Source organism: Salvelinus alpinus, chromosome 16, assembly GCF_045679555.1.
Source record: "Salvelinus alpinus chromosome 16, SLU_Salpinus.1, whole genome shotgun sequence".
Taxonomy (NCBI): Eukaryota; Metazoa; Chordata; class Actinopteri; order Salmoniformes; family Salmonidae; genus Salvelinus; species Salvelinus alpinus.
In genome coordinates, this window is record NC_092101.1 from 6,486,316 (window position 1) to 6,501,057 (window position 14,742).

At 43.2% G+C, this 14,742-nt stretch overlaps 1 protein-coding gene across 1 annotated transcript in view; it reads left to right on the top strand.

Moving 5' to 3' along the window:
- The window catches only part of LOC139540694 (PEX5-related protein-like), a 182,036-nt gene that overhangs the window by 58,609 nt on the left and 108,685 nt on the right, over positions 1-14,742 (top strand). The window contains exon 2 of the mRNA XM_071344561.1: positions 7,936-8,040. Coding sequence (XP_071200662.1) covers positions 7,936-8,040 — 105 coding nt within the window. The remainder of the gene's footprint in view (positions 1-7,935; positions 8,041-14,742) is intronic.

Sequence of the window (14,742 nt, forward strand, 5' to 3'; positions counted from 1 at the left end):
TGCCATTAGCCTGCACTGCATTGTAAATATACTGCCGGTGAGACACTGTGATTGGTTGGCCATAAATTGATGAGCTATTAATGTTCTTGCCAGCAAAAATTATCTTGGAACCAAAAAGTGGGGTAAAAAAACTGTAAAGCTTGACTTTGTCCTAATATTAGTGACATGTATCGACTGAAAGGGTGATTGAAGAATGGCGCCGACAGATAGGGCAGCTCTGCTTCTAGTTCTTAAGCAGCTTTGCAGTATTTCGTTTTTTTGTGTGTTATTTCTTACATAATTAGGCCAGGAAATGTTTTGTGTTATTACATACAGCCGGAAAGAACTTTTGGATATGAGAGCGGCGGTAAAAACCGGGAATATGACTTTCCCGAATGGTGCGCACATCATCCACCGCTTCTGAATATATTACCCGCTAATGTTCAGTCTCTGGATAATAAAGTACACGAGCTCAAGGCGAGAATCTCCTTCCAGAGGGACATCATTGTAACATACTGTTTCCCTGAAACATGGCTTTCTCAGGATATCCTATCTTTGTCCAGCCAACTGGGTTCTCAGTAAATCGCGCAGAGATGAATAAAGATCTCTCCGGGAAGAAGAAAGGCGGGGGTGCATGTTTCATGATTAACCACTCAGGGTCCTTTTGTTCACCCAACCTAGAATACTTCACAATCAAATGCCGACAGTTTTACCTCCCAGGAGAATTTTCTAGTCACATCCGTGTATATTACCCCTCAAGCCGATACCACAACGGCCCTCAAAGAACTTCACTGGACTTATGCAAACTGGAAACCACATATCCTGAGGCTGCATTTATTGTAGCTGGGGATTTTAACAAAGCAAATTTGAGGAAAATGCTATCGAAGTTCTATCAACACATTGACTGTAGTACTCGCGCTGCTAAAACACTCGACCACTGCTACTCCAACTACCGAGATGCTTACAAGGCCCTCCCCTACCCTCCCTTGAGCAAATCTGATCACGGCTCCATTTTGCGCCTCCCTTCCTATAGGCAGATACTCAAACAGGAAGTACCCGTGCTAAGGACTATTCAACGCTGGTTTGAACAATCATAAACCACGCTTCAAGATTGTTTTGATCACGTGGACTGGGATATGTTCTGGGTAGCCTCTGAGAATAACATTGATGAATACATGGATACGGTGACTAAGTTTATCAGGAAGTGTATAGGAGATGTTGAAACCACTGTGACTATTAAAAGCTACTCTAACCAGAAACCATGGATAGATGGCAGCATTCGCGCAAAACTGAAAGCGCGAACCACCACATTTAACCATGGCAAAGTGACTGGGAATATGGCCGAATACAAACGGTGTAGTTTTTTCCTCCATAAGGCAATTAAACAGGAAAAATGTCAGTATAGAGACAGTGGAGTCGCAATTCAACGGCTCAGACATGAGACGTATGTGGCAGGGTCTACAGACATTCACGGACTACAAAGAGAAAACCAGCCATGGCGTGGACACGGACGTCTTGCTTCTGGACAAGCTTAACACCTTCTTCGCCCGCTTTGAGGATAACACAATGCCACCGACGCGGCCCGCTACCAAGGACTCTGGGCTGTCCTTCTCCATGGCCGACGTGAGTAAGCCATTTAAACGTGTTAACCCTCGTAAGGCTGCCGGCCCAGTCGGCATCCCTAGCCGCGTCTCAGAGCATGCGCAGACCAGCTGGCGGGTGTGTTTACGGACATATCCAATCTCTTCCTATCCCAGTCTGCTGTTCCCACTTGCTTCAAGATGTCCACCATTGTTCCTGTACCCAAGAAAGCAAAGGTAACTGAACTAAAGGACTAACGCCCCGTGGCACTCACTTCTATCATCATGAAGTGCTTTGAGAGACTAGTCATGGATCATATCACCTCTACCTTACCTGACACCCTACTCACTTCAATTTGCTTACCGCCCCAATAGATCCACAGACGATGCAATCACCATCGCACTGCACACTGCCCTATCCCATCTGGACAAGAGGAATACCTATGTAAGAATGCTGTTCATTGACTATAGCTCAGAATTCAACACCATAGTACCCTCCAAGCTCATCATTAAGCTTGGGGCCCTGGGTCTGAACCCTGCCCTGCCCTGTGCAACTGGGTCCTGGACTTCCTGACAGGCTGCCCCCAGGTGGTGAAGGTAGGAAACAACACCTCCACTTCGCTGATCCTCAACACTGGGGCCCCACAAGGGTGCGTTCTCAGCCTCTTCCTGTACTCCCTGTTCACCCATGACTGGGTGGCCATGCATGCCTCCAACTCAAAGTTTGCAGATGACACAACAGTGGTAGGCCTGATTACCAACAATGACGATACAGCGTAGCGAGGGGGGTGAGAGCCATGGGAGTGTGGAGCCAGGAAAATAACCTCTCGCTCCATGTCGACAAAACAATAGAGCAGATCGTGGACTTCAGGAAACAGCAGAGGGAGCACTCCCCTATCCACATCGACTGGACCACAGTGGAGCAGGTGGAAAGCTTCATGTTCCAGAACACTAACGATCTGAAATGGTCCACCCACACAGACAGTGTGGTGAAGAAGGCACAACAGCTCCTCTTCAACCTCAGGAGGCTGAAGAAATTTGGCTTGTCACCTAAAACCCTCACAAACTTTTACAGATGCACAATGGAGAACAAGATGCACAATTGAGAGCATCCTGTCGGGCTGTACCACCGCCTGGTACGGCAACTGCACTGCCCGCAACCACAGGGCTCTCCATAGGGTGATGTGGTCTGCCCAACGCATCCCCGGGGGCAAACTACCTGCCCTTCAGGACACCTACAGCACCCGATGTCACAGGAAGGACCCGAAGATCATCAAGGACAACAATCACCCGAGCCACGGCCTGTTCACCCCTCTTTCGTCCAGAAGGCGAGGTCAGTACAGGTGCATCAATGCTGGGACCACAAGAGACTGAAAAACAGCTTCTATCTCAAGGCCATCAGACTGTTAAATAGCCATCACTAGGCAGCTTCCACCCGGTTATATAACCCTGCACCTTAGAGGCTGCTGCCCTATATACATAGACTTGAAATCACTGGCCACTTTAATAATGTTTACATATTTTTACTTTACTCATCTCGTATGTATTTACTGTATTCTATTCTGCTGTATTTTAGTCTATGCCGCTCCGACATTGCTCATCCTAATATTTATATATTCCTTAATTTGTTTATTTTACTTTTAGGTGTATATTGTTGTGAATTGTTATATATTACTGCACTGTTGGAGCTAGGAACACAAGCATTTCGCTACACATCTGCTAAATAACAACTGCTAAACATGTGTATGTGACAAATAACATTTTATTTTATTTGATGGCAGACATCCAGGAGGCAGGCTTATCCTCTGGACTGGCTCGTAGGGGAGGATGCTACCATTGTCTGTGTGATGTTACCCTTGTTGGGAAACCCTTGCTGTAATTCAATGATAAACAGCCTTTAGAAGGTCAGACTGGGACTTTGTTATCAATGACTCATCCTGAATTTTCTATTCCGATCAGAAGCTCTGCTATTTTGAAGTATGGCCCTACGGTACATAATTCTGCCTTATGACACTAATCAAATCAAATCAAAATCAAATTATATTGTATTTGTCACATGCAACGAATACAACTATTGTAAACTTTACTTTGAAATGCTTACTGACGAGCCCTTTCCCAACAATGCCGTTAAAAAGTAAGAAAATTAACAAATAGATAAAAGTAAAATAGTAACACTAAAATAACACAATAAAATAACAAACTTTGATTCTTCCTGTCAATTCATGTCAGTGGATGCAGTGTGATCAATCTGTTGTATTTCTTCATGTTAACAACCCTTCCCTCTGACAGAATGAGGGAAACCGTCATCGCAGAGAGCAGACAGTGGCTCTGTGCAAACTCAACCCTTACACAGTATGTAGTACAGTGTCTAGGTACTATACTATCCCTGAGCTTGCTGCTTGGGAGTAGAGAGTATAATAACCTGGCAGGGACTGTCTAGCATCGTGATGTCCTTGCTCTGACTCCCATTTAGGCAATTTGCTCAGCTGTCCCGCCAATCTGTAGCAGCCTCCAGCCTACAGGGTCAGATTTCTCAAACTTCGACAGCTATTATGCAGTTATTATTGTCCTTTACCCACTGAGAAAGTTTCACTTCACTGTTGTTTCCACTCTACGGTTGCAGGTCATCTCCATAGTGATATTTGGTGCAGCAGTGGAATTATAGGGATTTGGTGCAAAGGGAGTATAATGCTGTCCCTGAATACGACATGGGCAGGGGATCGGTTAAATCCTGCTGTTTCGTCAAAGCCTTGAGCTTTGTCTATGGAGCCAAGACAGGCCACAGAGGTTGGCTTTTACTGTAAGAATCCAACCAGTCAGATTACAAAACAGCACATATACCCTTGAGACGAGCTATAGCGAGCCTATACGGTCCCCATTAAAAACATATCTAAGATACGTTGTCCTCTGCTGCTTACAATTACATTTATCTTTGCTTGCTGCCAGCAAATAAAATCCATTGTTTCATCAAGGGAGAGCTGGACAACACTTCAAACACATTTAAGCAGAACGGGAGGGGATCCTTTTCATAAGCTCATCCTCAATATCTTTCAGACACCGAGCGTCTTTCCCCCATCTGTTTTCGTAGTGATCCCGCTGACATTTGATCCTCCAAGGATGATCCTCAATGACATTCTATCCCCCCTCGCGTTACATACACTCTGTTCAGTGTGGCCTCAAAGTCGTTAAGTGATGTATGTGTACACAAATAACCATCACAGCAGGGAGGCTTTTAGCAAATCACATCAAAAGCCCTTTTGTTGACTGAGGGATTTAAACACAGCACCAAAGCTTAAATCCATACAGACTTCCCCGTCCCAGCAGTATGGAAAGGTATTCCTGTTAGGCAAACAGTTATACACAGCTTACTGGTTAAATACTCATCTCTAAGCACTCAGCTGCTTCTGGAAATGGAGTAGGGCTTAGAATTGACTGTACATTACCAGTATAAGTGGAAATCAAAGAACTTAGAGAGGATTGTGGATCAGATACAGTACCCAGACCAGCGATGAGTGAAGATGCCGCGATCGCATCATCGCCTTTAGGTGTGCCTTTCACATATGTTTCTCGGATTCGAATCCTGCTTTGTTTGGACATTGAAATCCTTGTTATGGTCCACATGAATCTATATATTTAGGCAAAGCAAATGTATTGTCCTTTGCCCTCAGACAGAGCGTCTCTATGCTTTTCCGTTTTACGAAGCGTGTCGCCATGCCGTGAGTGCCCTGTGGTAGGAAAAACATAACTCGGAGAGAGTCATTTGATTTTCGTTACAACTGCTTCCAGCATTTTTATTCATGTTTCCTAGTGCACAAGATGGCATGAGATGCGAGATAGAGACAAGTAAAACAGCCTAGTCTATAAGACTCCAGCAACTCTAATTAGTTCAGAAGCCTGAAGTGAACTCTTGCTGAGGAGGACATTATTTCAAAATGAGCAAAAACCCTTGCATACTGTTACTGTCTATTTGGGGCATAATGCTGTACACATGCCAGTAGTTGCAATTAAATTGAGATAATTTAGTATGTAATCAAATACTGAAGGCCCCGCATTGCAGTACACGAACGCTCTATTGCAGCTGAGATTTCAGTTCGGTAAACCATGTAGCCATGCCATCATAAAACCACCTCATGAGTATTTTCATGCCAAATATGGCCTGATGTTAGCTATGAACCCAAGGTAGCGTTAATGGCAAGGACTAGGGCCTATGAGTCTGGCACGCGAAACAAAATGCTACTAGCCCGAGCTCAGCCTGCAAATTAGAACTGTGAACAACACACACAAAGAAAGCTGGTTATGGAATTGAGTACCCTGAGTGGTCACCTATGCTATATTAGGCTAACCCACAGCGGAGCTGATGGTCTGCAGGGACAGCTGAGTTCTACAGGGACAGCTCAAACATCAGAGGACTCCCCTAAGGGGTGGACAGACACAGAGTGTGTGGCATTGATGCTGTGCGTGTGAGTGTGCGAATGCATGTGTGTGTGAGGAAGTGTGTCAACTCAAAACAGCTGAGCCCACGGCTGAGATACCCGGTTGCGACGGTTCCCATTTGGAGGGACTCTGGGGCTGGATCAGGTCCCCACTTGGCAGCTGAACTTTGCAGCTAAGCGGGGACGTTCTCTTCTGCATCTGTCTCGGGCTCCATAGGATTCATTAAATTAACTACGCCTTAAAGGATTCATTAACTACGCCTTAACTATGCTCAGGACCAGGGTTCCGGCTCACGCCTTCCCGCTCTCCCTCTTAACTAAACTGTGTCACAGTGCTCCAACAGGCGCAAAGGACAGGATATTTTCCTCCTAGAAATGTGGATATGTGTTCATCTCGGACCCGGGTAATTTTTGGTCTGCTGAGAGTCCTAGCCATTTCCACATGGTTTCTTTTTGAAGTCTTGGCGTGAATCCGACAGATTGAGTCGAGTGGCCTCCAGGAGCAAGTCTGGAGATGGACTGTCGTTTCTCTTTGCTTATTTGAGCTGTTCTTGCCACAATATGCACTTGGTATTTTACCAAATAGAGCTATCTTCTGTATACCACCCCTACCTTGTCACAACACAACTGTTTGCCTCAAACGCATTGGGAAGGAAAGAAATTCCACAAATTAACTTTTAGCAAGGCACACCTGTTAATGAAATGCATTCCAGGTGACTACCTCATGAAGCTGGTTGCGAGAATGCCAAGAGTGTGCAAAGCTGTCATCAAGGCGAAGGGTGGCTACATTGAAGAATCTTAAAACAACATGAAAATACCTTTTGATTTGTTTAACACTTTTTTGGTTAATACATGATTCCACATGTGTTATTTCATAGTTTTGATGTCTTCACTATTCTTCGACCAATGTAGAAAATTGTAAAAATAAAGAAAAACCCTTGAATGAGTAGGGGTGTCCAAACTTTTGACTGGTACTGTATACAGTTGGGTTCACTTTGTGTTGTTGGAGTGTGGAGGCAGGTGGCTGTACGGTTCTCTCTGGGGACGGTACTTTGAGGCAATGCGCACAAGTTGTGCCATGATATTTGAATAAAGCTTACTGGGAGCGCCGGGTCAATTGAGAAAAATGCTTATTCTCTAATGCAGGTGAGAGTGAAAGAACAAAGGGCCCTAGACAATCAAATTAGGTAACAGAGTTTCCACTGTCAAAAACAACAGTCTCTCATTACACAGCATGACATTTTGTAATTGATATTCAGCTAAGTTTGTGTCTGTTTCCTATGGTAGACATTGTTTTGTTGAATAGACTTCGATTCTCGCAAGAATCATTTTGTTTTCTTGCCCTACGTTGGAAACCTGTTTGGACATGTTTGATTGTATAGGGCTTCTGCATACTGAATTTATCAAGACTTGGTAATTGCCCTGTACGTACAGTGTGTGAAATTCTGATAACATGAATGCAACAACAATATCTGCTGAGTACACTTATTATCACATTGCTTTTCCATTGGATATACATTTAACTTAAGTGTGGGAGGTGTGCATAGATGGGAGAGGGATGGGATGGGAGAGGTCACACTGAAAAGTGATTGCAACTTTACAGTATGACATGTGTTCTAAGCAATGAGAGACTGACTAGCACATTCCCGATGATACCTGTGTTGTATATCTAATCATCATTAGAGATCCCAGCTATATCAGATCAAACTGCTAAAGGTAACAAGAGACCATGCTCATCTGTGTATAGTGACCCCTCCATAGCCATTGTCATAGCATTGTGGATATGTTTTCAATCGATGTTGCTGTTTTTTGTCCTCGCTCACCATAGCCTATCATATAATTCCATAATCATAAAGTAAAGTTGGTAAGATGCCCTAGAGGGCAAAAACATTGACTGAACCAATTGTCCTGACACGAGTCATTGTTGATTTCACCTGTTATAGGGAAGAGACTCTAGGGCTGCAGATAAGACTGTTGCCATGGTCCTGAAGGAGATACCAAGTATGGCGTCTTCAGAAGGGAAACCCCTCCTGACGGTGACAACCAAGGTGGGCAGAACCATCGCAACCCTACCCCCCATCCCTTCCTGGAGGTTCCTCTTATTTTTTGGTGGTGATAAAATCAATGGCAAGGCTTTCAGCATCCTATATCTACTCTCCACTCTTGAGCCTAACTCGATCCTATACTATTAACCTGGAAACAGCAAAAAGCGACAACATTGATTTTATTTCATTTTTCAGCTGCTCTATAAGGTATAAAATGCATGCCACAGTTCGTTCTGCGTCACCAACTAAAAACCAGGCAGTATTTCAGCTGTAGCAAGGAATGACATTTTATCCGAATGACATTTCATTGATTTATTTTAATTATATGTTAAGTAAACTTGTGCCTTTTTAATTTAATCATTTTTGCATCAGCAACACCTTATCGTAGCCACACGCAATGTTTGTAAGAATCGTAAGTGAGAGTGCCTCAGCTGTCACTTATTATTTTTTTTATTTTTTTTACTGTAATTAGAAATTCAAATACACTGCTATTTTTATTTATTGTGTTTGTAGAATTTCCCCCACTTTTCTCAGGGATACAATTACTACACATTACCAAATGAGCCTACCCAATCAGGTAGTCTCAGCAGAATAAGCAATTAGGTCCTTTATCAGCAAAAAGTATAGCACATTTCCAAGGCAGTTTAGGAAAACGCACACTCCAAATGCACATTTTACACCTCATAAGCAGCTAAACGTGTCTAATACGCATGCATTTCCATAATGCAACACCTCTCTTCTTGTAGATGTAGTCGATTTTCAATGTGCTTTTCAGTGTTGCTTTGCTTTGAAGCAATATGTGAATGGTATGGGCCCCCGTTTTCTGTGCTCGATATAAATGTGCTTTGTGTGTGTGTGTGTGTGTGTGTGTGTGTGTGTGTGTGTGTGTGTGTGTGTGTGTGTGTGTGTGTGTGTGTGTGTGTGTGTGTGTGTGTGTGTGTGTGTGTGTGTGTGTGTGTGTGTGTGTGTGTGTGTGTGTGTGTGTGTGTCTGTGTGTGTGTGTGTGCGCGTGTTTCTGTGCTGTGGTTACAGTATAGTGTTGTTCTGATGTATAAGTTAGAAAATGTGCTCTGTAGCCTTCAACATTCTAAGTTGTTGCATAAAATGCCATGATGTGTTTGTTGAATGAAGATGTATTGAATATAATGATTTTTCTATTTTAAATTTTTAATCCCAACCAATCCCAATGCACTCTATAGTGCTGCATAACAAAATGTTTATTGTGTGCTTATTTGTAATAAAATCTAGTATTATCTAATAATTCAGCTGGAAAATGCAGTGTTTGCTGACTGTCTTTTGTTAGACATGGCCTCTCTCCGGTCCGTTTCTTTTTGACTGAACTTTTCTTTCCGTAAATGTGTTTAAAACAACTGCATTTTTTTACTTCCACAGACTTAAATAAAGCTGAACATTCTTGCTGACTAATTCCAATATCAGATGGGGGGACTTGGTGCATATCTAGATATAGATCAGCTACAAAACAATACAAAAAACAGGTGCATTAAATTAACAAGAAACCGCCTGTATCAATAATGTCTCATTATGACATGTCGTCACACACATTTTGCAACGTGACAACACATACCACGTCACTCGAAATGACACAACAATGTGCACCTCTTAATCAATATGAAAGGGGCAAAAGGTGAATTAGTTTATTTGACGAATGTACATTGAACAAAAATATGAATGTAAAGTGGTCCCATGTTTCATGAACTGAAATAAAAGATTGCAGAAATGTTACATGCACACAAAAAATATTTATTTCAAATTTTGTCTACAAATTTGTTTACATCCCTGTTAGTGAATATTATCCTTTGACAAGAAAATCCATCCACACTGATGAGTGCACCATGATGGCGGTGGGGTTATGGCATGGGCAGGCATGAGCTACGGACAATAAACACAATTGTATTTTATCGATGGCAATTTGATTATACAAAAATACCCTGATGAGATCCTGAGGCCCAGTGTGAGTCCCATTGTTTTTAAAGGTACACTACCGGTCAAAAGTTTTAGAACACCTACTCATTCAAGGGTTTTTCTTTATTTTTACTGTTTTCTACATTGTAGAATAATAGTGAAGACATCAAAACTATGAAATAACACATATGGAATCATGTAGTAACCCAAAAAGTATTAAACAAATCAAAATATATTATATATTTCAGATTCTTCAAATAGCCACCCTTTGCCTTGATGACAGCTTTGCACACGTGTGGCATTCTCTCAACCAGTTTCACCTGGAATGCTTTTCCAACAGTCGAAGGAATTCCCACATATGCTGAGCACTTGTTGGCTGCTTTTCCTTCACTCTGTGGTCCGACTCATCCCAAACCATCTCAATTTGGTTGAGGTCGGGGGATTGTGGAGGCCATCACTCTCCTTCTTGGTAAAATAGCCCTTACACAGCCTGGAGGTGTGTTGGGTCATTGTCCTGTTGAAAAACAAATTATAGTCCCACTAGGCCCAAACCAGATGGGATGGCGTATCACTGCAGAATGCTGTGGTAGCTATGCTGGTTAAGTGTGCCTTGAATTCTAATAATCACAGACAGTGTCACCAGCAAAGCATCCCCACACCATAACACCTCCTCCTCTATGCTTTACGGTGGGAAATACACATGCGGAGATCATCCGTTCACTCACATCGTGTCTCACAAAGACACGGCGGTTGGAACCAAAAATCTCAAATTTGGACTCCAGACAAATTGATAAATTACCACCGGTCTAATGTCCATTGCTTGTGTTTCTTGGCCCAAGTATGTCTCTTCTTCTTATTGGTGTCCTTTAGTAGTGGTTTCTTAGCAGCAATTCGACCACGAAGGCCTGATTCACACAGTCTCTTCTGAATAGGTGATGTTGAGATGTGTCTGTTACGTGAACTCTGTGATGCATTTATTTGGGCTGCAATTTCTGAGGCTGGTAACTCTAACGAACATATCCTCTAGAGCAGAGGTAACTCTTGGTCTTCCTTTCCTGTGGTGGTCCTCATGAGAGCCATTTGCATCATAGCTCTTGCAGGTTTTTGTGACTGCACTTGAAGAAACCTTCAAAGTTCTTGACATTTTCCATATTGTCTGACCTTCATTTCTTAAAGTAATGATGAACTGTCATTTCTCTTTGCTTATTTAAGCTGTTCTTGCCCTACCTTGTCACAACACAACTGATTGGCTCAAACGCTTTAAGAATGAAAGAAATTCCACAAATGAACTTTTAAGAAGGCACACCTGTTACTTGAAATGCTTTCCAGGTGACTACCTCATGAAGCTGGTTGAGAGAATGCCAAGCGTACTATAAATTATGTGCATCGCGCCAATACAAATATTGCCTGCAACTCTTTCAGATTATAATCCCCTGGTTACCCAAGTGGATTTGAGCTTTAAGATGAATAAAACAAAATGTTGCCATTTTAATAAGACCCTTTTTCAAAACAAATTGTTCGTGGCTGTATTTCAAGCCAAAATAGTTGAATTCTTTGCAAAAAACAATGACTTTGTCGAGGACCTTAGGTTTACATCGATGGCTACTAAAGGGTTTACCAGAGACTTTACATCATATTTTTGTGTCTCACCTCAATAAAGCCAGGAATCAAAGACTCAAGTTATTGGAGAAACCTGAAACGGAACCTGAAAAGGAATTACTCAAATAATGCCAGCAATGATTTGAGGGTGGTTAAACTGGAACTGAATGACTTATTAAGGAGAACTGAGTTCATCATGTGAATTGATTGCCCCTCATCTATCTTCAGAGTTCGTACTAGGTGACATAAACTGGGGTGTGCTTAACACCCCCGCCGTCCTACAATCTAAGCTAGATGCCCTCAATCTCACACAAATTATCAAGGAACCTACCAGGTACAACCCTAAATCCGTAACCATGGGCACCCTATAAGATCCTGACCAACTTGCCCTCTAAATACCCCTCTACTGTCTTCAACCAGGATCTCAGAGATCACTGCCTCATTGCCTGCATCCGCTATGAGTCCACGGTCAAACGACCACCCCTTTCCACTGTCAAACGCTCCCTAAAACACTTCAGCAAGCAGGCCTTTCTAATCGAGCTGGCCCGAGTATCCTGGAGGGATATTGACCTCATCCCATCAGTAGAGGATGCCTGGTTGTTTTTTAAAAGTGATTTCCTCACCATCTTAAATAAGCATGCCCCATTAAAAAAATGTACAACTAAGAACAGCTATAGCCCTTCGTTCACTCCAGACTTGACTGCCTTTGACCAGCGCAAAAACATCCTGTGGCGTTCTGCATTAGCATCGAATAGCCCCTGCGATATGCAACTTTTCAGGGAAGTCAGGAACCAATATACACAGTCAGTTAGGAAAGCTAAGGCTATATTTTTTTTAAAGAAATTTGCTTCCTGTAGAACTAATTCCAAAAAGTTTTGGGACACTAAAGTTAATGGAAAATAAGAGCACCTCCTCGCAGCTAACCACTGCACTGGGGCAAGGAAACACTGTCACCACCGATAAATCTACGATAATCGATCATTTCAATAAACGTTTTTCTACGGCTGGCCATGCTTTCCACCTGGCTCCCGCTACCCTGGCCAACAGCTCTGCAACCCCTGCAGCAACTTGCCCAAGCCCTCCCCCCCCGCTTTTCCTTCACCCAAATCCAGACAGCTGAAGTTCTGAAAGAGCTGCAAAATCTGGACCCCTACAAATCAGTTGGGCTAGAAAATATGGACCCTCTCTTTCTAAAATTATCAGCCGATATTGTTGCAACCCCTATTACTAGCCTGTTCAACCTCTCTTTCATATCGTCTGAGATCCCCAAAGATTGGAAAGCTGCCACGGTCATCCCCCTCTTCAAATGGGGAGACACTAGATCCAAACTGTTATAGACCTATATCCATCCTGCCCTTCCTTTCTAAAATCTTCGAAAGCCAAGTTAACAAACAGATCACCAACCATTTCGAATCCCACCGTACATTCTCCACTATGCAATCTGGTGTCCGAGCTGGTCATGGGTGCACCTCAGCCCCGCTCAAGGTCCTAAACGATATCATAACCACCATCGATAAAAGACAGTACTGTGCAGCCATCTTCATCGACCTGGCCAAGCTTTCGACTCTGTCAATCACTGCATTCTTATCGGCAGACTCAATAGCCTTGGTTTTTCAAATGATTGCCTCGTCTGGTTCACCAACTACTTCTCTGATAGACTTCAGTGTGTCAAATCGGAGGGCCTGTTGTCCGGACCTCTGTCAGTTTCTATGGGGGTGCCACAGGGTTCAATTCTCGGACCGACTCTCTTCTCTGTATACATCAATGATGTCGCTCTTGCTGCTGGTGATTCTCTGATCCACCTCTACGCAGACGACACCATTCTGTATACTTCTGGCCCTTCTTTGGACACTGTGTTAACAAACCTCCAAACGAGCTTCAATGCCATACAACACTCCTTCCGTGGCCTCCAACTACTTTTAAATGCTAGTAAAACTAAATGCATGCTCTTCAACCAATTGCTGCCCGCACCCGCCCGCCCGACTAGCATCACTACTCTGAACGGTTCTGACCTAGAATATGTGGACAACTACAAATAGCTAGCTGTCTGGTTAGACTGTAAACTCTCCTTCCAGACTGTAACGGGATTCCTCCTCCTCTTCATCCGAAGAGGAGGAGCAAGGATTCGACCAAAATGCAGCGTTGGAATAGGACATAATGAATTTATTTAACAAGACAAAAAACGAACTAACTTGAATAACTAACAAAATAACAAAACGGAGTAGACAGACCTGGACATGCGAACTTACAAAAACGAAGAACTCACGAACAGGAAAAATTACTACACAAAAGAACGAACTGACAAACAAACCGAAACAGTCCCGTGTGGCGCGACAAACACAGACACAGGAGACAACCACCCACCACAAACAATGTGAAACCACCTACCTTAATATGGTTCTCAATCAGAGGAGATGAAAACCACCTGCCTCTAATTGAGAACCATATCAGGTCACCCATTACCAACATAGAAACACATAACATAGACTACCCACCCAAACTCACGCCCTGACCGTCAAACACATACAAAATAACAGAAAACCGGTCAGGAACGTGACACAGACTCACATTAAACATCTCCAATCCAAAATCAAATCTATAATCGGCTTCCTATTTCGCAACAAAGCCTCCTTCATTCATGCTGCCAAACATACCCTCGTAAAACTGACTATCCTACCGATCCTTGACTTTTACGATGTCATTTACAAAATAACCTCCAACACTCTACTCAGAAAACTGGATGTAGTCTATCACAGTACCATCCGTTTTGTCACCAAAGCCCCATATACTACCCACCACTGCGATCTGTATGCTCTCGTTGGCTGGCCCTCGCTTAATATTCGTCGCCAAACCCACTGGATCCAGGTCATTTATATGTCTTTGCTAGATAAATCCCCGCCTTATCTCAGCTCGCTGGTCACCATAGCAACACCCACCCATAGCACGCGCTCCAGCAGGTATATTTCACTTATCATCCCCAAAGCCAACACCTCCTTTGGCCACCTTTCCTTCCAGTTCTCTGCTGCCAATGACTGGAACGAATTGCAAACATCCCTGAAGCTGGAAACGTATATCTCCCTCTCTAACTTTAAGCATCAGCTGTCAGAGAAGCTTACCGATCACTGTACCTGTACACAGCACATCTGTAAATAGCACACTCAACTACCTCATCCCCATATTGTT